Below are 24,246 nucleotides of genomic sequence, written 5' to 3' on the forward strand. Positions count from 1 at the left end.
TAATTTCTCAGAAAAAGAAAAGTGTATTAATTAACATTTTAAGTCACTTTTGTCTTTTTTGGATATTATTTCAGTCAGTTTTTTTTTATTTTCATAAAAGATATAAATATAAAGCCATCTAAAATAACCAATCAAAGACATATAATTTACCTAGCAAGCTAAATCCTTCAAGCAACTCTGTTCTTCTGTTCAAAGACAATGATTCATACCCGCTTTCAGTATCAGCTTGGTCTGGCGTTCTTTTTACACCTGTCTTACCCTCTTCAGTTTCAGATGTTTCAGAAACTTCCGCTGAATGGTACAATACAAAATGTTTAATCAAATATGCAGCTGAATGTATGTGTTTCTCATTTCTTTTTTCAATTTTTCAAAAGTAAACTATAGCAGGCACGTGCGAACAAATTTGATTTATTGTGACCAATATGAAAGCAAGTCAAATTGAAACGATTACATTGTATGTCTTTCTTATTAAGAAATTATCGTTCCCACTGTTATACATTGATTTAAATCGTCATTGCTGAGACGCTTTCTTAATATCTATTATCTGCTATTTATAAATTAATGTTTGTATTTTGAAAAAGAATGCTTCAAACATTTGTTTGAAAAACAGATGATTGTACATTTCCTAAAAACGTGCATACAAAAAATGAACGTTTACAATGTTACGTGACTGCAACTGCCTTTGAATTTGAATTTCAAGGGACGATGAAACAAACTTTATTTTACTAACCTTTATTACTATTGTTTTATGTTTTTACTTTATGTTTTGTATAACCAAAAACAAATTTATTGAATTCCATTGAATATTTGCGTTCCTTAAATCAAGTTTGTTATTCTAAAAATTGGCTTTTTAATTGAATTGGCATAGCTTTAGTAGTTAAGACAAAATAAGCAAACAACTCATTACCAATTTTTGAAATTGTGCACAATCATTTTAAACGAATTCGGTTAAATGAAAAACAGAATAAACAAAAGCTGTCAGAGGAGATACTTGACTTATTAAATACTGGAATCAGCAAAGGGTGACATAGCTTTGAAAAGAAATTAATTATGATATGAATATATAGGTTTGCATCATATTTTCACATGCGACCATGTCAATGAAAGTTAAACAAATACTTCTATGCTATTGTGAAAAAACAGCAATTTAAAATCTGAAGTCAATCCCTTCAATTCAAAAAGGAAAAGAGCAGAGACTAAGCTTTTTAAAGTAAAAATGTAAGTTCAAACAGGAAATAACTCTAGAAAGATGAATACAAGGGCTATGCATTTTGCTATGCATGATGTGAGTTATGACCAAAAAAAACAACAACAATAATCTTAAGTGTAGAGTACATACAATTTACAATAACAAATTCACAGATTTTAAATTGCTGTTTTTTCACAATAGCCTAGAAAAGTTTACTTGCTATTTCATTACACGTAGGTTTCATTTCTATCCACACCTTTGTTCAAGTGATGAATCTTTATCTTAGTTTTATACTTTATCCTTTCATCATCTATTTGTTTCAGTTCCTGACAAGGTCCAATTGAAGCAGCTTCGTCATTCTCGGAAGGTTTAGGTATACTTAGAGACCCACAATGCTCATTAACTTCATCTTTAGACTTCAGCTTTGATTTCAGCATACATCCTGAGTTTTATGTCATTGGAATTAAAAAGGTATAAAACTATTGACATATTAATGTAGAGGTACAGGAATAGATTAGCTTAAATAAATTGTATTTTCTAAAACCATTTCGATTCAATTCAATAACTTATTTGGCATCAATTTATACAACGTTCATCGCCAACTCACAAAAGTTTGTCGAATAAAATGACCAAAAGTGAAAGGTATGTTATTAAAAAGTAACAATTATATGTATTTCATGTATCTAATATTTTATCCAAAAAAAAAATCAGCACATATAAGTCATGAACAATTCATGTTGATTGCATCATGGAAATATTGGAAGTAAGTCACAAGCTAGTTTGGCATATGATATCCGCTTAAAACATAATAATAAATTATGGTCATGCATATTTCTTTTTAACGTTATACGTTAGCTAAATATGCAAATCTTGGAATTTTGTTTAAAATATTATTAAGAGGCATTGTATTAATTGTTTTAAATGGGCTAGCATACATTTCCTTTTTTTCTGTAAGGACAAGTTAGTATAAAAATGATACTCGTTTTCAATACTTAGTCTATTCATTCTATAAGCAAATTATAAGAGAAGCATCTTAGCCAAGATATTGCAGTGATTTAAATTGAGAAACTCATTCAATATTTCTCTGTACAAAAGATATGTCTTTAACAGACAGTATGTTTTAGTTAAGATGAGTAACGGAGCTCAGAATAAAATTGTTGAATAAACTGAACATAATAAAAAATTATAGATTCCTTAACAAAAGAGCAATATTGAAACTGTTGCAGGCTCGGTTTGATTGAGCTTGTTCATTGACAGTACCTGAAACCAAGTTACATATTGTAGCTATAGATCTGTTACAGAAGAATTATTATAATTCCTTATGTAAGAAATACCTCTTCATCCAGAATGTTTTTTGACAATTAAAATTAAAGACAATAGGTTACTTTTTCCTTCCTACATATATTTATTCGAGCCATTTTATAGCCACACTAACCTATCAAACTCACATTAATACAGGTACATGTATATTGAATTATTCAATTGGAAGAAGATAAATATTTTAAGAAGCTATGATCTTGAACTGTTTTAGTCATTTTAACAATATACTCGCATACTTGTATGCTTAAACCGTTTCACTAATTGAAAATACACAAGTCGAAAACTATACTGAAAATGACAAATTGAAAACGTGTTGTGTGTCAAAATTACTTTACATTTACCTTGACTTTCTTTACAAAGATCCCAGGAACTGTTGTCAACCTTTGAAACAATTCCTAGGAAGGTTGTTTTTTCCAGAGACCCATCCTTTAAGAGTTCGTGAACCATATATTTAGCACGTGATTTTCTTTGGTGTACTGTTGATGCGAAGGCTTGATAGTTCGGTAATAATCTGTTATCTATACAGTGATTGGCTATGATGGAGGGGCTTATGTTTTCCACAAGAATATCATAACATGACACCAAAGCATCGTCAGGTAAATATTGAACATCTATAATAAAGGATCATATTAATTTTATTTACGTTATGTACGTTCACAATATTGGTACTCACCACTAGTACTAGTATTTGAACACAACCCGTCATATGCATTTAACACTTCTGTTGACATATTTAACTATGAGATTTAGAGATCCTTAATAAAACATTGAATGCAATATCAATTGGCGAATTTCAAAGACAATATTTGCTATTGTGGAAGTCAGACACTGGATACTGCAAAATCTCTCATAATTTGGCTCAATCACTTCTTAGATATGTGACATTAGAACTTTCTTCATTATTGATCCGGAATTATAGGGAAAACATAAGAGTATTTACCAAAAAAAACAAAGCAAATATTTTGTGACTCATGACCTGACAATTGTTGATATAACTTTCATCGCTTAAACATTGATTATTATAAAAAAAAATATCTCTTAATGAGGCATCAGAGGAATAAGACAATTTTGTCGGCAGTGTGTATTAATACTGTGAACATGCTTACAAATATTTCCCATCATATCAAAGACTAAAAGCTAGCCGAAGCTGTAAAAAACGCGTATCATTAAAACGAAAACAACCCATACCTTCAGAACAAATATGGTTCCATATAAACTTCTTTTTCAGCTTTATTTCTTCCAAAAACTTGTCAACATCACTTTCGGGTTTGGCCAGCAGGAATGTGAACATTTCCATAGTTGCCTTAGCCCGAGACACTTTTCTCAATTCACACAATTTATATTTTTCTTCCTGGGTAAATATATCTAGATCTTGAAACAAGACGGAGTCAATCTCTTCAACCATAAAAGAATAATTCTTTGATAGGACGTCTTTGCTTGTATGTTTTTTTCCTGAAATACATAGCAGTATTTTATTCAAAAATATTTAACATCCTAGTCAAAGATCAAATATTTCAAAAGCAATCCATAATTAACAATAATATTAGATCAATAAATTCGATTATTTCGGTAATTTAATAACAACGGTTATAGACATACCAGCTATCTTCTCTTCATCACATGTTTTCATATATTCAAGTTCTGTAACCAAAACATATCCTTCTCCTAGATATTTCTGTACATGTGGATGTGAGAAAATCACTTTAAGGATTTTCTGTATGCCTTCCTGATTCCCTTTCTTCAGTAATTCCTTCAATGAATTATTTTCACAACACTTAATTCGAAACACTATACTTCCTTTCTTCACGTCGGTAATCAAACATTTTGTATCGGAAAAGAGAATATCATTTAATTCAAATTGGACATTTTCCATCTTTATTGTTTCAATTATTTTCCCTTCTGTGTCTTTATTTTGCCCAAATGCTTCTTTTTGTTTCTTAACTGTAGTAACTATCGTTGTTTTGATAATAATTTCGTTCTCATCTGGAAAAAATATTTACTTATTACAATCGAAGTTATCTTTTTCAATTTAAAAGAGTTTGTTACCTCTAATCATCTACATTTACATACATTTTTACAAAAGAGACTTGATTTGATTGATAATATCCTTAATTATTATTTTTTTCCATTTCTTTTAAAATATAACTGTCCGGTTCTTATGTTGGATGCACCTCGATGATTCTTCCTATAGGAGAAGCATACAGAAATTCGTTTCTCAGACTGAATACCTTTATGATGTTTAAACTTTGATCTCAAAACTACATAACTCTCTAAAGCGACTGTGTAAGCGATTTCATAAGCAAACACTTAAATATTAACTTTTTTGATAAGCTGTAAATCTATGTTATTTCTGTATCCTTGCATACAATTATTACAAGAAAATAACAAAAATGCAATTCTCAATTATCAAATGTTTTCCGTTGTTGAAAATTATCGTTTTTTCACGTTATTTTTATATTTATTGACATAAACAGTATACTCCAATACTTACCTTTCATGTGAGTCTGTTCTTCTTGTAGGAGCAGAATTTGAGTCATTTGTTTTGTATCTTTAACATGTAGTTCAGGATCTATAGAATATAAACCAAGTTAAACAAAATTTAACATTTTCTTGTCTGTATTTTATCTGAAAAAGGTAGGTTCAATCACCAGCATGTTTTATGCATACATTGAACGTATTTCATCATTTGAAGCAAAACTAAGCACAACAATGTTAACTTACAATTTAATGATGAAGAATGTTTGCAGAATGATCTTTTATCAAACAAAGAAATATAAAATTTTGTAATGGTCCTTGCCTGATTTAAATTTCAAGTTACTGGTCAGCAACTGGTATAAATATATCTCCTTTGTGTCTTCCAATGCTTTAAGGAGAACAAAATATCCCCGAGGCATATGTTTTGCAAAAGAAAGTATCTCCAGGAGCTTTAAACCTTTGTCTCTACGTGTTATCTGACTTATAACAGATTCATACTCATCAACAGTAAATTCCTCATACTGTATGAAAAAATCAGCAATGTTGTCGGGCTCTAATTGATCTACAATAACATCATAATGCAAATGAATAGCATGTTGTCCTTTGACAGCATCAAGCACAGTGCAGTTGCCTACCTCTGGAAAAACAAATAAACATTTGATGTCATTCACAATTAAAAATGTAAGAACAAATGATTGAAAAAACTAGGATTTATAACGAGTAGTAAGGTGCAGTTCCTTTCAATTGTTTTTTATTATGTAACAGCATAGTTATTATAATGTGCATAACTTGCACCAAAAAAGAAAAAAATTAAAATGTTGAAAGCATTGACTATTTGTTTATCCTTAAACGCATAAGTATGAACACAGGAATTTGATAGTCTTTTGTGATACTCACTATTGAAAATAAATTATGTTTAGAACAATGATTGATAAAATTGCATAACATATTGAGTGGTGTAATTTATTTTCAAATATCGGTTTTGTGTAGATTAATGTTTTGAGTTTCGTGCATGTAGAATTGAAATAAAAATGAAACTAGAAATGTGTCATCATGCCACGGATGCCCCCGCATGCAGGCAAAATTTCAGATGTTATAAAATTTAGTTCCAAATTTGTTTGCACAAATTATTTTTTTCATTTTAAGTTCAAAGCCCTTAAACTTTTTCAATGTTAACACAAACCATTTTCATACAATGTTCAAGGCACTGAAATTATTCAGTCTTAACCTTTTGAAAATAGCATATTTCATATTTGTAGCCAATATAATGGCTACATACATTTCAACTAAAGTATGAGTGCTGAAACTGAAAGTTCAAAATTTTTCCAACATTCAAGAATTTTCAAAGATAAGTTTGTCCAAAATCATTGAACCACGACCAAATTCAAACTTAAACTGCTTATTCCTAAGATGTATCTATATCATTTTCAAAGTGAAAGGGACATAACTCTGACAAAAAATCATCAAACCATGACCAAATTCCAACTTGACCTGCCCATTCCTTTGACATATCCATATATCAAATTTGAGTTGAATATGTAACACTGTTGGGTAGATAATGAACTGAAACTGTAAATTTCATATTATTTTCAAAGTGAAAGGGGCATAACTCTGCCAAAAATCATTGAACCATGACCAAATTCGAACTTGGCCTGGACATTCCAAAAACATATCCATATGTCAAATTTGAGTTGAATGTGTTGTACCGTTGGGGAGATAATAAACAGAAACTGAAAATTTCATATTATTTTCAAAGTGAAAGGGGCATAACTCTGCCAAAAATCATTGAACCATGACCAAATTTGAACTTGACCTGCCCATTCCTTTGACATATCCATATGTCAAGTTTGAGTTGAATGTGTTGTACCGTTGGGGAGATAATGAATGAAAACTGATAAATTCATATTATTTTCAAAGTGAAAGGGGCATAACTCTGCCAAAAATCATCAAACCATGACCAAATTTGAACTTGACCTGTATTTTCTCATGACAATCCATTTGTCAAATTTGAGTTGAATGTGTTGTACCGTTGGGGAGATAATAAACAGAAACTGAAAATTTCATATTATTTTCAAAGTGAAAGGGGCATAACTCTGCCAAAAATCATCGAACCATGACCAAATTTGAACTTGACCTGCCCATTCCTTTGACGTATCCATATGTCAAGTTTGAGTTGAATGTGTTGTACCGTTTGGGAGATAATGAATGAAAACTGATAAATTCATATTATTTACAAAGTGAAAGGGGCATAACTCTGCCAAAAATCATTGAACCATAACAAAATTCAAACTTGACCTGTATTTTGTTATGACATATCCATATGTCAACTTTGAGTTGAATGTGTGCAACCGTTACTAAGATAATGAACGGAAACTGATGATGGCGGAATGACAGAATGACGGAAGGACAGAATGACGGAAGGACGGAACAGTGTAACACTATATGCCCGGCCATTACATGGCGGGGGCATAATAAACAAATATTGTGATATTGGTGTACTGCTGTAAAATACTTTACTTGAGTAAAAATTAATGAAACCATAAAAATGTGGAAGTGGTTTTCACGTTTTGCGTTGTCCCTCCGTTTGTCTTAATCTAAGTCTGATTGAGCATTTTGCGGGCTTTTTGGTTGATTAGTTTAGCAACAATTTGTAGCAACAAGTACAATATGCCCATGCAAGACGAATGGAAAAACACCCCCTTCTTCATGTCATTTAATGTTACGTCAAGTCTGTTAGACCTCATTTTTGTTCCGATAATTGGACACTTGGCCGTATACGGTGAACAAGAACATTATTACGAGATCCATGTACCAAATTTTGATTGATAATATCAGAATCTAATCAAATATCGTAAATATGACACTTTGAGAATGTATGTATGCCAAATCTATATGTACAGTTTCTTTTCGTTTGAATAAACATGTAGTTGTGATTGTATTGAAGCAGTCGTTTCCGTCATAGGAGTTATAGTGATCTGCCAATAAAGCTAGGGTTTCACTCTCAAACTCGTTTACAATTCTTAATTATGATCAAAAGAAATTCAATTTGCTGATTGTCTTCAGTTAAGTATTTAATATATAGTGTAGTCATATCGGTCAAGTAACAGACATTATATTGTGACATAGCCGACAAACGATGAACATTCAAAGAAAAAAAAAGAGAAAAAGATTGATTCACAAAAGAACGTCCGGAACGGGATTATTTGAAATGTTCAAAACATAAACACACCTAATTTTCCTTGAGATAATTGTGATTCAAGGAATTCCCGAATATGATCACATTTTGTGTGTTTCAGAACGTCCAGAAATTGTCCATATGCAAACCGTTTCGAACGCAGGAGCATTCTGAGGAAACAATCCACTTTCCGCCGTCGTGAACCAGCTGAATTGACAGACTCCACTTGATCATCGGTAAAGATGTTTTCTTGAATAAAGTGATCTAGCAGTCCACAATCTACATCAATTTCCTCCTTCAGATATCTGAAATTTCTTTTAATGGTGCTTTCATTTTCTGTAGTAAGGCCACGTCTTTCGGATAGCGAAATTGGGTCACTCTTGTCCGCGAAATCAGGGCTGACAACATGCGTTCTTTCTGCGAAAAAAATTGTTGAAGCAGCTGCAGAAGAAAACAGAACAAACATTTGCATGTTTTGTATTATCAAAGATTGTATCATAATTAAAGTTTTCAATATTAATTGCTATTTTGCGCAAACGTATTCAAAAGATTGATACAATCAATATCGACCATGTAAGTCTAATACATGTCTTGAAAATTAAAAAAAAAAACTAAGTAACATGGCAAAGCAACGGAACTATGTTTTCGACGGTTCAGTCTACTACACGTATATACTTTAAAAATTCAAACACTAGAAACAAGGCAATGCCTTGAAACTATGTTTTCAACAAGAGCCAGCGATTGGGAGGATCTCTTTTTTCTTATTTTTTCAGACAAATGCATCTTTAGGGCCCTTAACAACGTGATAATTCAAGCTAGATTTGAGTTTATCTACAAAAGTAAATTAAAATTAAAAAAAAACAAGATTAATTGTTTTTGTTGTTGTTGTTGAAGTTGTTGTTGTTGAAGTTGCTATATAGTACAGATCAACTTGAAATCCAGCTAAGAAATTTAGTCCTTATTGTGTTTAAGTTAAATGAAGCCATATTTCCATTAGTCGTTTCATGCAATTCTGAATGAATGAGGTAAGACAATAAGCTAAGGAGCTATTTAGCTTTGAGTTCTTCTAATGTTTTACGTTTGAGAGGAAGGGACGACAGTTACCACTATTTGTAAACTTTTGGGACGTCCAAAAAAGACTTCAGCCAATGAAAATCCCCACTTAAGACAGGAACTTTTAAACAATCTAAAACAATATATAACAATATAGCAATACATGTATAATTATGATCTACAGACATAAGAAGTAATATACGGATTAAACGAAAGGCCACATAAACATACATCAAATTACATTTACATATTAATTTAAAGCCTGAACATTCACGAGCACAATAATACATCTACATGCGGATGAATTATATTTAATTTAATTATTTTCATATCAAAATATGATAATTACAGAAATTATACCGGCTCAAATCCGGCTTACAATTAGTTATTCATAAAAAAACAATTCCTACAGGTTTTAATGTAAACAAATATATATTCATAAAACATGTAAAATGTCGGACTTAAATATAAATATGTAGTTCCGAAGTTTATTGTCCGCAATTGTTAAAAAGCGACAAATGACAGATGAAAGTGCTGTCTTAATCGTCCAATAATGCCTGTAGATATTAACTTTTTGGTATATGTTACTCACTCTTAATGTTCAAAATAATTTCAATTGTCACCAAGAATTAAATTATGGTCATCTGACCATATTATTGCGAGAGTTATCCATTCTAATGTAATACCCTTTCTCAAAGAGAAATGTCAACAACGCTTTATGTTATGTTTCTCTAACATACGGCAAAAATTCTGCTTGAAAGGTCATTTTTTTGTTCCGATATCCCTATATTTAGGACAGACTGGGGAAAAAATAAAAGTCAACCTCACTGTCTTCATTACCAACGTTTGTATATCGACAAATTCAAATTGAAAGGTCCTGAGACGAGAGTCAAAATTTTGAAAATGATTCGACAGTTTTTAAAGAAAAGGCTATCAATATAATTTCCGAGTGTAGTGTACTTCTGATGTCGGGTTGTGCCAGATGTAGGGCATTACCACTTAATAGAAATGAATTTATTAGATAAACCAGTATAAGCCCATATCAGTAATATTTTCGTTCGCATTTAAAAGTAGCGTCTTATAAATTGTTTGCATTACAGTATTTTAAGAATCAAATACCGTACACAAAAGTTTGACGAGTGGCCGAGATGTTAATGCGGACTTCTTATCTTTAAAATACCTTTACTGTGGAACATGTTAGGATGTTTTGTGTTATAATTTATATATGTTTCAAAAAACCTTGAAGAATCTACATGCTTGAAAAATTTATATAAACCATATCCATCGATAAAACTTAAAAATAACTTCAACAAATCGTGCCACAGAAAACAAAGATATGAATTATGAATATTAACTTTTATGATGTGCGTTTTGATATTTGCAAAAATTTATCTTACTTGAATATCCGCTGCTGTCGTATCTTGGAAACTCTTTGTAGTCTGATAAAAGAAAATAAAATACGAGTGGCATATTTCAATAAGTGGCAACAACTCACGTGAAATTACATATATAATATACTGTTGGAAAGATTATTGATTTTTCTAACCAACAGTCTAATTTCGCACAATTTGCACGTGCAACAAATTTTAGGAGGTCATTTAAATACATGTGGTATTGTAAACTGGTTGTAAACATGGCTGAGTTGCAATGTGATTTGAGAGAGGAGCAAAAACCTTATTGCAAAAATCATGGGTTATTGGGTAAATGCGCGTCAGAAATAAAAACGGATATAGATTTAGTTTATGGAGAAAATACCCTTCAATATCGTACAATTGCCAGGTGGCTGTCAATGTTTACGAAAAGTAGAACTAATGTTAAGGATGATCCCCGCCCTGGGCGGCCAATTACAGCTACCTCTGAAGAAAAAGACAGCATTTTCAAAGCCATAATTGATGAAGATGCAAGATATACCGTGGAGATAAATGAAACATCGAGCCATAGTGCGTCATGTGTGTTTTCCATCCTGAAAGAAAAGTTAAAGTGCCCGTTGGATCCCGCATTTGCTTACTTCTGACAAGAAAATGAAGCTGGTTGAAAAATAACTCGACCTTATTGACTAGCTTTAAAGATCGATACCCTAGACGCCTGGGAGAAGTTGCCACAGAGGATGAAACGTGGCTATATTTGTTTGAGCCCGACAATTAACTCAGTAACAAAATGTCGATAGGTGATAAAAGGGATTGCCCAGTTGTTGCTCGACGTAGCAGGAACGTTAAAAGAGTTATGTACGCTCTATTTTTGACAGTAATGGAACAGTGTCAAGTGTCGCTGTGACTGAGAGGGGTAGTGTCACTAGAACATTTTACCATGACCATGTTCTCACTGTTGTAATTATTAACTACAGTACAAAGAACCCAAGGTCAGGGATGAGCAGGATCAAATTACTCCATTATAATGCACCTGCGTACCGGTAAGCCTTGGTTCAAGCTTATTTAGAGGAGCAGATAAATGAGGTTTTGCTACATCCCCCTTAAAGTCCTGTTCTTTCTCCGTGTGACTTTTGGTTAAATCCATACATCAAATCTTGCCTTCACGGTCGCCGATTAGAAACCCGTAGTGCCACAGTATTCCCAAAGAACAGTTCGAATATTTTTTGGAATGGATTCTGAGGCTGGAAATTTGTGAAGAGGTCCATGGTGAATATTTTGAAGGACACTACTAATAATTTTCAAGGGTATGACTTCTTTATAAAAAACGCGCTGCCGTTGCCATTAATTAAAATATGCCGCTCGTAAGAATCACTTTCATAAAAACTGTTTAAGTGGAAATATTTGCGATCAAACTAATTCGCAAATTGTTCAGCCTACAAAAGATACATTAATTTTAGTAACGTCTTCGGTGGTCATTCATCATTTTTCCATAACACCGGTGCACCGATAGCTATATCTAATATATCTATCTAAAAAAAACATCTTGATACATACAAAGAAAACATATAACATGATTTAATGTTCGTTTAAAAATTCACACTGTAAAATAATAGCGAAAAAAGGTTCATAATAAAATTTTAATAGCTAACGCTGTCTTGTCACACCTGTGAAAGTATGCATGACACGTACATGTCAATGATATCACCTATAACAAAAGACTTATTTTCAAACAGGTAAACGTGGACAATCGATGATTATTATATCAAATTAAAAGCACTTTCATGAATACATTTTCTGTATGGATGAAGAATGGAGTAGCAATAATCTAAGGACATGTAAAACACAAACAAAACTAAACAATTTTATAAATATCGCTCTCATGTTTGTTAAAGCGATCAAATAACTATATAAAAAGTCTCAAACACAGAGCAGAACTTAAACAACTCTCATACTTTAAGTGATATTATGCCCAGCCATGGGTAGATATAGAGTGAACAGGTGAAAGTCAAAATAAATTAACATTTTTTCATAATTCCTTTCAATTTTATCATTTACTTCACATGAAGACCCTGTGAAATGTGTGTAATTATTCATTGGAATGTATCTGTAACTTTCAATTTATACAAAGAGTGCGGCAGTCTTTTTATATATTTAGGTAGTTTTATTTTTTACCCTTAACATTTTCAAATATCATATGTTAGTCAATCACCATTATAAAAGGCAGTTTTTTGAAATATGTAGTCAATTAAAGTCAATTTGACAATAAAAAAATGAGCATAGTGTCACTTTTATTAAACATCGAATTGACGCTATTACAAATACCCTTATAATCCGAGCACGATAAACATAACTTTCTTCATATTTATTTTTAGTATGGAACAGTCTATATCTATACTATATAGGTAAATGAAATGTTGCACATCTCAATGATTGTACGTTTGACTGATAATTGTAAAAGAAAATAATAAATGTCGCAATAGCTCAATCGGTAGAGCACTATGTTCAGAGGAAGACTACTCCTCGACAGGAGGGTAACAGGCTTCAAAAGTTTTTTCTTCATTTTTTTCATTTTTTTTTTTAATTTCCCTTTCATGTATATACACGAAACTACATAACGATAATTCCTTTTATTTATTTTTATTGATGTATTTATATTACTTTTAATTGAAGTATCTTCACCTCCTTTATTATATGTTTTGCATTTCATATTACAAATGTATGAATATTTTAACTTTCAAGAGACAAAAAATACAATATTTTTAAGTTCATATGCGTAATCATATTTATTTTGTCAGACAGTATGAAATTTAAAAAAAAAAAAGAAAGACTTAAAACTTGAAAAAAAAATTAAACAGTTTCCAACCCGCTAGCTTAATTCATTTTCATATTAATAAGCAGTCTTACATACTGTGCTATACAGTCAAACGAAGATAACATCTCATTAAATATCATTTGTATAACTTTCAATGTAATTATTTTGTTAATCACTTGCATTTACCTATATTTACCTGAGTTAATCTTTTAGTGGACTGTGCTGGTATTTGTAAAACTGACGAAAGTTCTGTTTATTATGCTCGGGCTATAGCGTATTATGGTAATATGATTGTTTACAATTATACGCATGATTTTTGTGCACAACCGTCAAACAAAATATTTTATCACAAGCGTGCTAATATTACGGGGGATCTAGAAATCTTACTTTCGCAAATATTTCCGCACGCAAAAGTCTGTTTTGGACATTTGCAAACTTTTTGTGACGCAAAAATATTTACTTATACAGTGGATGGCACATAAAAATAGAAATCATCACATTAACAATGACTTTAAAACAAAATGTAAATTCTCGCTTCGTGTTGAGTAAGAAAGATAAGTATCCAGATCAAATGATCCTGATAGGATTTGTTTCATGGCACTGAAATTAATCGTATTTTGCTATATTTAAATGGTAAATAAACAAAAAGGAGACACATGTTTGATTAAAAAGATATTTAAGCACAAAATCGACAAATGACAAAACAAACACAAACGTAATTGGAACAGAATAAGGCTCAATTTCAAGACCAAGATCAACTAGAAATGTGTCATCATGCCACGGATGCCCCCGCATGCAGCCAAAATTTCAGATGGTGCATTAATTTTTTTTTTTCATTTTAAGTTCAAAGCCCTTAAAACTTTTCAATGTTAACACAAACCATTTCCATACAACGTTCAAGGCACTGAAATTATTCAGTCTTAACCTTTAGAAAAAGCATATTGCATATTTGTAGCCAAAATAATGGCTAAAAGAATGAGTGCTGAAACTGAAAGTTCAAAATTTTTCCAACATTCAGGAAAGATAAGTTTGTCTAAAATCATTGAACCATGACCAAATTCAAACTTAAACTGCTTATTCCTAAGATGTATCTATATTATTTTCAAAGTGAAAGGGACATAACTCTGCCAAAAAAACATCAAACCATGACCAAATTCCAACTTGACCTGCCCATTCCTTTGACATATCCATATGTCAAATTAAAATTGAATATGTAACACTGTTAGGTAGATAATGAACAGAAACTGTAAATTTCATATAATTTTCAAAGTGAAAGGGGCATAACTCTGCCAAAAATCATTGAACCATGACCAAATATGAACTTGACCTGGGCATTCCAAAAACATATCCATATGTCAAATTTGAGTGGAATATGTTGTACCTTTGGGGAGATAATGAACGGAAACTGAAAATTTCATATTACTTTCAAAGTGAAAGGGGCATAACTCTACCAAAAATCATTGAACCATGACCAAATATGAACTTGACCTGGGCATTCCAAAAACATATCCATATGTCAAATTTGAGTTGAATGTGTTGTACCATTGGGGAGATAATAAACGGAAACTGAAAATTTCATATTACTTTCAAAGTGATAGGGGCATAACTCTGCCAAAAATCATTGGACCATGACCAAATTTGAACTTGACCTGCGCATTCCTTTGACGCATCAATATGTCACGTTTGAGTTGAATGTGTTGTACCTTGAGGGAGATAATGAACGGAAACTGAAAATTTCATATTATTTTTAAAGTAAAAGGGACATAACTCTGCCAAAAATCATCAAACCACGACCAAATTTGAACTTGACCTGCGCATTCCTTTGACGCATCAATATGTCACGTTTGAGTTGAATGTGTTGTACCTTCAGGGAGATAATGAACGGAAACTGAAAATTTAATATTATTTTCAAAGTGAAAGGGGCATAACTCTGCCAAAAATCATCGAACCATGACCAAATTCAAACTTGACCTGTATTTTCTCATGACATATCCATATGTCAAGTTTGAGTTGATTGTGTTGTACCGTTGGGGAGATAATGAACAGAAACTGAAAATTTCATATTATTTTCAAAGTAAAAGGGGCATAACTCTGCCAAAAATCATCGAACCATAACCAAATTCGAACTTGACCTGTATTTTCTCATAACATATCCATATGTCAAGTTTGAGTTGAATGTGTCCAACCGTTCTTGATATAATGAACAGAAACTGAAATTTCATATTATTTTCAAAGTAAAAGGGGCATAACTCTGCCAAAAATCATCGAACCATGACCAAATTCGAACTTGACCTGTATTTTCTCATGACATATCCATATGTCAAATTTGAGTTAAATGTGCCCAACCGTTCTTAAGATAATGAACGGAAACTGATGATGACGGAATGACAGAATGACGGAAGGACGGAAGGACGGAAGGACGGAATGACGGAAGGACGGAATGACGGAACAGGGTAACACTATATGCCCAGGCCATTACATGGCGGGGGCATAATAACTGATCAACTATCAAAATGCCATATCTTGTAAAATAATAAATATATTTCATAAACATGTTACTTCAAGCCCTATTTTAAATATTTACTCTTATACTATCATCAGTGTAGTCTATTTGAGGTTTTAAATAAGATCCTGCTTTTGATCTTGATCCTTAAATGTTAGTGAACACGAGTCCTAATGATTAAACCTAGCTTGTTTATAAAAAGGGGTGTCACGTTTATCCGTTTAAACGGGTACGGTCGGTTTTTAGCTAAAAAAAACGGTTAGAAAATTCAATAACCGGCAACCGAGGTTAGCACTTGACTAAGGGACACAAACGTTTTAAATTTATTCTAAAACTAGTTTTTTATAACGAGATATTACTATCGTTTGTTTTTAGTTGTACTCAACAATGTTATTTTCCGATCTTGTCGAATACGGTACGACCCTAGAGGAAAATAGTTACTTCATATTCCGATATGTATTGTAACCATTTTGAGTATAACAACAAAAGAACAAAATGACATATCTTGTAAATAAAGAAACAAGGTAATGTTGAAAATCTAAGGATTTTGTTAGTATGGTCGATTAAACGTTTAACACGGTTATTACGTCGTCGTTTAACGGTTAGCATTTCGTATAACCGTGACATCCCTGTTGATGACATTAAATGTATAGATAAATGAACATCTCATACATGTATCGTGAAAATTTTACTGTAGTCAATGAATGACAAAGTATAAAATTTAACAAAAATAAAACATGAGTAATAGAGAATAAATCACATAATTCACAACACAACGATATGAAATGATTGTTTTATCACAATACTTTTCACATAATAAGTAAAACACAACATTAAACAGTAAATATCCAATATGTCCTTCCTTAGCTTATATAACTTTCATACACCTCTGTCTCATGGCCATTACATAGTTCCTCAAAAATCTTTGTGGTATGTTCTTGGGCCTGTTCCAGTTCTGGTAGATTCCGCGGTTGTACCACACCCTTGCGCCCACGCCTATTCAACTCATCCAACAGGTGTTAAATAACATTCAAATCTGGAGACTTGGATGGCCAAGGAAGCTGCTGAATGTTTTGCTGTTGTAGTGGGTACCGGGTGGCATGCGCTGTGTGTGCCGGCGCACCGTCGTGTATAAGTATCATACCCCATCCACCAGTTTAAACATAATGAATAGTGGCAGGAATAAGAACGTCCTGTTGATATTTTACAGCAGTCAGATTTCTCCGAACGATGATCAAGTCGGTCTTGGTATGTAGAGACACACCAGCCCAAACCATTACAGAACCGCCGCCATAATGGTCACGTTGAATGACGCAAGCGTCGTTCAACCGTTCCCCTCGCCGTCGGTTATCTCAAATCCGACGTCACTGGAACAAGTTAAAGCGACTTTCATCCGTAAAGAGGACATTTGTCCACTCTACATGTGTCATACGATGATGCCGGCGAACCTTCTGTTCCCTCTGTTGACGATGACTTGCAGGCAGGATTAGGTCACGATAGGTCGACTTGCTCGAATGTCCTGGCCGCGGAGACGCCCGATAACGATCTTGCTTCTAATGCGTCTGTCCTGTGTACCAACTATTGCTGATGCAGCTGCAGCCGATTCGGTGGTCTTGAAGAAAACTTGCAATAATCTGGATAGCTGGTAAAGGTGTTGTGACCATTCAAAGAGGCTCTGCGGCCGGTGCGTTGGTACTTTAACAGAAGTCTGCATATGACAGACACATTTCAGCCAAAATCTTGCGCCACCTGAAAATATATAAACAAGATTGATATTTGTTTTTTTTTCTAATTATAAGGAAAGTAAGAGTTACGTTTTAAGCACATTATTTATCTTATCACATATATCATAAATAAAGCAGTATTAAATTGGCATTTTTAGTTTTTAAAAATATATCACCAACTTACCTGTCTGACTGAATGACCTGCCTGAAGCATACCGATTGCGCGTGCGCACTCTTATTATTGCATGCGAACCATTTTACGTTTTAAAGGATATCTATAATTTTTCAATGTTGCTGACTCAATATTTCAGTTTATTAATTGAAATAAAATCGACAATTTTCGCCAAAATCGATTTCCTCGTGCAGAAAGTTGATCAACTCGTTATGGATGAATGATTACGTTGAAAATATTCGCAAAAGTAGTCCGACCGGTTCTGGTAAAATATAAGTAAGATATCGTGAACGGTTTTCATGAAACACGAATTTAAAAAAAAAATTGCGTTAGAAAAGATTTTCAGTGTGTGTGCAAAAATCAATCTAATATTCGTGTTATTCATTTTGAATTCATCAAGACAAAATCATTTTAGAAATTCTATATACTACAAACACCATGTTATCTTTTACTTAACGTTGAATCCTTTATGTAAGAAAGAAAGTAGATCTAAGTATCAATCTTGCCTACAATAGGCAGACATTTATTTTTCATTTGAAAAAAAAGAAGTTTTAATATGTTGTATAATTGTCGAATTACAGACTAATTAACACTAAAGCGAATAATAATTCATTTGCTGTTAAAGTTAAAGTGTTAGAAAAATAAGCACACAACATTTATACATGAAGCGTTCAGTTGATTTTATTTATTGAATGCTAGCAGAAATTTAGATACCTAGAAAATACCATATAACTATAATTATATTACTATCTTGCAAACTGAATTGTGATATATTAAGAACATAATGAATACAAAAAAAAGATAACGAGGATTAATATAGTTTGCCTTACCTTCAGGTGATTCCAAAACTGATGTCTGATACTCAACAGGAGAATTCAAATCACTAAAAGTACAAAAATATAAGTGAAACATAGATATTAACACTCAAAAATCAAAGTGTCTAATGTCCGCGTCTAATGGCATTAGCATGGAACACAACACAAATATACACGGAAGAATTGTCTCAATGCTTGCTTGCTTACTAACAAGAAAACGACATTCCGATCGAAAATGAATTTAAAATTTGATTCCTTTGAAAACAGCAAAGCAGATAGAAGATTCCAACAAATAATTGAAAGGCTAACAAAATCAAAACAAAATACTAAAATTAATTAATATGCCAGGAAGCAAAGCCAATTTAGTACTACATATGTGACAACGTGGAATGCACTTATATAATATAGGTCAAACCTTTGTAAGACACGATTGCTTATTGGATTGTATATATAATATGTGATGTTTCAGTGGCAGTGCCGTAGTGATCTAAATCTTTGACTAAATGATGTCAAAATTAATAAAGGTTTCGTCTAATCATGCCACCCTATAGATATTTGTTAATAAATCAATGTGGCTTGTCGAATTTCTCATAAATACAAGAAGTTTTGAGTTGAAAAATAAGTTCGACAATCAACGTTAAATTGCGATGATATTTTTTCTCAAAAATATGAATGATCGAGTGTTTTATAATAAAAAAAAAACAGTTCTAGTAGAAGAAAAAGTCACGCCATCCAACCTATTTCCGTTACTTACGGCGAATTTATATTAAAATAAAAGCGGTCGCAATTTTTAAAAACGGGGAGAAATAATTGTGTTTGATTCAGAGGGGTATCATTTAGATTTGTAAGTTGTTAGTCATACATCTTTTTATAAGAAAGAAAACTGATTTAAGGATTATTACAGACAATAAATAATTGTTGACAGATGGGTAAACATAAAAAAACGGTTAGGAAATTGAAAAAAGGTTGCCTTACGAATGCTGGGTTGTTTGCTTATTCCTCGGGCTCATGGCTGTCATTGCTTTTCAAGTTTTCATATTGCATTAGGCAGTTATTGCTCTTAGGATTCTTAAATATGCCAAAATGTCATCAAGAGCAGTTTTGAATGTGGAAGGAAGTGTATTTTTCAAACTGTAAAAATGAAACAAAAATGACGATATTTGGTGATTGGAAATTTGAATGAATGGGAGTAAGGTTTTTTCTTTTTATTACTTTTGAAATTAAGTTATTTATCAATTTCAGCTTTGCTTTTCTATAAAGCCATGACAATGTTAGAATTGCCCGCAAAAAATAAAATTCAGGTACAACATGGGAATAATCTTTAAACAGTAGTCCCGTTATTGAAAAGTGTGAAATTATATTTTGATATTTGTATTCGTGTAATTTTTTATGAATCATCTTAAAATAAACTTATTACAGAAAATACTTAGGATCCTTTGGGAGGATTTGTGAAAAAATGGTGTTATTCAAAAATGAGTTATTAAGGGCCATAAAATATAAGTATCATTTATTAAAATCATGTGGTCGAAGTTACAAAGGAAACACAAACTAGTAACTGTAAAAATGAACTTAGGGCGGTATGTTTTCTCTTTCCCTGTTTACTTCAAAAATAGTGATATAAAAAGGTGGTTATTTTTAGAAAATACAGAAATTCTGTCTCCAATCTTTGAAGATGGTTTAGTACTTACAAATGAAACACGTGTAGGCTTGTTTACAAATAATTTTTAAAAAGCATTAACTTGTTTTGAATTTAAAGATCAATATCTAAGTATAAAAAAGAAAAATGACTTTTTAGGGTATGTTACAAGGTATAGAAGATCGCCATAATACTTATAAAAATATAAATATAAATCCTTATAAAAAATATACCGCTAAGCAAATGCAACAGTTTGAGGTGATTGTGGTCAATTTCTTTTGTGTGGGTATTTTTTTTTTTACTATTACAGGTTTAATATATTTGTATGCAAATTTTATTTAAATAGTGTTTCAGTTCATACAAAGTATCATATTGGGATTATATGTACTGCCATGACAATTAAAGAATAAAACATTTTTCCAGAATATATCTTATAAATTCAAGTGTCCATAAGTTCAATATTTTAATGCGTTGTCAAATTTCAAGTATTATTGGTTATTTGGAAAAGTGTGTGAAAATATTTACTAAGTGTTCATGTGAAACATGTTTTATCTATATTTACAGATATACTATGTATAAGCTGTCAATATTTTCGAATATCAAATTTGAGCATTATATTATATCTTTTACATGGCTTTCGAATGGGTGTATGACGAGCTTTGCCAAAACTATACCATACATTACCTTAGTTACTTAAATCATCAATATAAACATCACATTTTGCTTTTATGTTACAATACCTAGTAGGGAAATTATCAATTTCGTTTTTTATATAATCTCGATGTAATGTAAAATGAAGTAATTTTGTCTTTTATTTTATATATCAATAGAATACAGATCCGATAATCAGATCTGCTAGAAAAAAAAATCAACATAAACATCACAAACACAATTTGCAGACCAGACATGCGTGTTCATCAATAGAAACTAAGGATCGGATTATACATAAAAATGATTCAAGAATATCAATTTTTGTGTGTGACTCCTTTACGTTTACTATAATTATGGTGACACAAATTACAAATCATATATGTATCTTGCTTTTATACAGGTTTAAAACCGATTTGAAACATGACGTCACGCATCACGCATAATGTCTTGCAAAGGAAAATCATAGAAATCAAGACATGCTTTTAAATGAAATTTCTGTTAGAAACCTACGTGATTCTGTCATTGACAGTTCGTAGAATGATAGACAACATTCTTATTGAGTAAATGGACGAATGCTATTATAACAATGTAATACTCTGTAAGATATTTTTGTTTTGCCCCTTTTCCTCATAAGGCAAGCTAAATTGAGCAGAGTCTGCGGACATCCAAATCAAATTTATAGATGAAATAATGCCAATATTACCGGCTATTTTCAAACTAACACTTCATTGATGTAATTCATGTCACTAGTATAGTGTATGCACGATACTGCATCCCACTGTTCCTCACTAGAATGTCTCAATTCAAATTGCCTTTGCTCATCTTCTCCTGGAAATATAAACAAAAGTGAATAATTCATTGAACGCCGCCTTTCCTTGTTGATCTTGTTTACCATATCTTATAATCTAAGTAGATTTCCTATGCAATTATTAAACAATTATTATTACTTGATAATTAATATCATACGTCGCAGTGAAAGCATTCCACAGACAGATAACTCAAATTGCTTAATCCAATTTTTGGTTTATTTTTTGTTTTTATATGGACTTGATAAGACTTGTCTGTGATTTGTGAAACATTAACATAGGATGACCAGTCTTTGTTTTATGCAATAACAGCAATTATAGTACATTTTAGTAGTATCAGATATTATATTTGTATCGTAACGATAATTAAAATATATGTGACAAAAAATGAAATTTTATGGTACCTTTATCAATGCATATTTTACGTGATAGATGGCAGCATGAATTACCCATTTCTGGTCCCTTTTGTTCTTAAAGTTTAAAGTCATTTCCCATTCCACTTAATCCTGAAAAAGATGTGAATTAAAGGTCAAAACTTTGCAAACATTTCCTTATTAAATTATTAAAGTCAGACAGTGCTGCTCTGCCTCCATATCTTGGGAAGCGAGGTTTTTATTATTGCCAAACCTTTCCTTAGATAAGATAACATCAAAACCAGTAATTCTTCTGATAGCATATATGCACGGCGCGCCACAACAGACGCCGGACAAGCACACAGCACAAAAGCTCACAGCTAATATGATTTGACAGCATTGTTTATTTCATTTATGTCACGTGATGTAGTGGTAAGACATGAAGTTTGAACTCTCCATATTTCGAAGTAAAAACTGTAAATTTCGCAAAATTTCTCAAAAAAGTGAATTAATTTTTTCATTAATATGTTGGTGCAAAGATACTTATACTTTTTATACATGTCTTCTAAGAATAATTTGTCACGAAAAGACTCAACAAAGAAAAATAAACGTTGTAATCGAATGGCTATCTCATGGAAACGGACACGAACAGTACACGGGGTATTGATCAACACGCACAAAGTGGACAAACAGGGTATTGTGTAGGACAGTCATTTGTATTCAAAACAAACGTTTGCATGCTTTTTCTCCTGAACATTTCATATTTGATATCAACAAAATGCAAAATGAAAATTATACCGGACAAAATGTGGCTGCAAATGTTGATTTGCAAATCCACAAGTCATAGCTACCATACGAAGAATAGGTCTGCATATTATTTACAGACCCGGGTGGCGATTTGAAGACAGAGAGAGCGTAGCGATCGATGTTTTTAAAAGGTCACCGGGTCTGTAAATACTATGCAGACCTATTCCGAGTGTGGTAACTATCTTACCTACATGCTCTTTTGTTTTTCTATCCATACATCAGTTTTTAGCTCAGTATTTATTAATATAACTCACAAGAAACAAACTATTTATGTACTTTATCATGTTTAAGAAAGCATGCAAAGATACTACCGCTACGCACTTGTAATTCATTCGTGTTATTTGAATATTCTCGTGTTTTTCGTGGGGTTTCATTATGTAATAAGGTCAGGTAATGTACTTGTTAAGTTGACAGAACTTGTCGAGTAGGCAAAGGTAAGATCACTATTATGATATATGTATAGGATATCGACCGAGTACGAGGTCTTTCTGTTTAGGAAAAACCTGGTCACGAATTTCATAAGACACCGAGAGCGCGTAGCACTCGAGGTGTTTCATGAAATTCGTGACCAGGTCTTTCCTAAACAGAAAGATCGATGTACGAGGCCGATTTCCAACTTACACACCGTAAAACTATATTGTCGTTTGAAGCATTTGATGTAATGCACAGATATTATTTTTAACACAACGCATATACAGGTAAGCTTTTATAAACGTTCTGCTTAAATACAATATATATTTTGCATTTAACTTTGCTTTTCCCTATAAAATAATAATCAAAAAAGCATAACGTGCAATTTGTCAATAACAAAGTGAATAGGTCTGTAATAGAAGGTATGTTAAAGAATGAATAATTATGTTGATAGTATTTCGTATCAGACAATGTAGACTCTAGGGCATTTGCCCCCAGACAGTCCCCCCCAGACATTTGCCCTCTTTTATTTTGCTGTTGTGACTTATCGCTTGTCATCTCGTGTATAGATATTTTGTATGCCAATGGAAACATTTTAGTTTGCTATTTTGACTTTCACAAATTTGCGCGAGAGTTTTTGTGTATTTCAGCACAATGAAATTTCGACCATAGGCGATGAATTTTGGTAGCAAACAATTCATCAATAAAATATTTAAACATTTTTAAAACAGGGAGGGGGGCAAGTGTCCGCCCCTTCTAAAGATATAAGGGGGCAAATGACCGCCACTGCAAAAAGGTGGCAAACTTCCGAAGGAGCAACTGTCCGAAGGGCAATGTATGGATACCAAGCAGACCACGAAAGACTTACATATATATAAATTTTTGGCAAGTGTGAGATAAATGAATTGAAACTATATTTTATATAGCAGATTATAAAGTGTTCTAGAATAAAATATGATCGTTCATCATATAAT

General features: G+C 32.2%; 1 protein-coding gene across 3 annotated transcripts in view; it reads right to left on the reverse strand.

Moving 5' to 3' along the window:
* The window catches only part of LOC132737402 (uncharacterized), a 32,265-nt gene that overhangs the window by 459 nt on the left and 7,560 nt on the right, over window positions 1-24,246 (reverse strand). For 2 of the 3 annotated variants that reach the window (XM_060724683.1, XM_060724681.1), the window contains exons 2-13: window positions 22,106-22,207; window positions 21,618-21,723; window positions 18,624-18,676; window positions 10,610-10,651; window positions 8,214-8,600; window positions 5,307-5,621; window positions 5,001-5,078; window positions 4,109-4,492; window positions 3,698-3,961; window positions 2,851-3,120; window positions 1,446-1,631; window positions 151-291 (exon numbers count right to left, since the gene is read on the reverse strand). In XM_060724683.1, the coding sequence (XP_060580666.1) occupies window positions 151-291; window positions 1,446-1,631; window positions 2,851-3,120; window positions 3,698-3,961; window positions 4,109-4,492; window positions 5,001-5,078; window positions 5,307-5,621; window positions 8,214-8,600; window positions 10,610-10,651; window positions 18,624-18,676; window positions 21,618-21,723; window positions 22,106-22,154 (2,275 nt within the window). In that variant the 5' untranslated portion in view covers window positions 22,155-22,207. Of the gene's footprint in view, window positions 1-150; window positions 292-1,445; window positions 1,632-2,850; window positions 3,121-3,697; window positions 3,962-4,108; window positions 4,493-5,000; window positions 5,079-5,306; window positions 5,622-8,213; window positions 8,601-10,609; window positions 10,652-18,623; window positions 18,677-19,583; window positions 19,740-21,617; window positions 21,726-22,105; window positions 22,208-24,246 lie in introns of those variants that run through there. The other variant, XM_060724684.1, reaches the window with a different exon arrangement.

Source organism: Ruditapes philippinarum, unplaced genomic scaffold (assembly GCF_026571515.1).
Source record: "Ruditapes philippinarum isolate M1 unplaced genomic scaffold, ASM2657151v2 ctg6254_1_1_1_1, whole genome shotgun sequence".
NCBI classification, from domain to species: domain Eukaryota; kingdom Metazoa; phylum Mollusca; class Bivalvia; order Venerida; family Veneridae; genus Ruditapes; species Ruditapes philippinarum.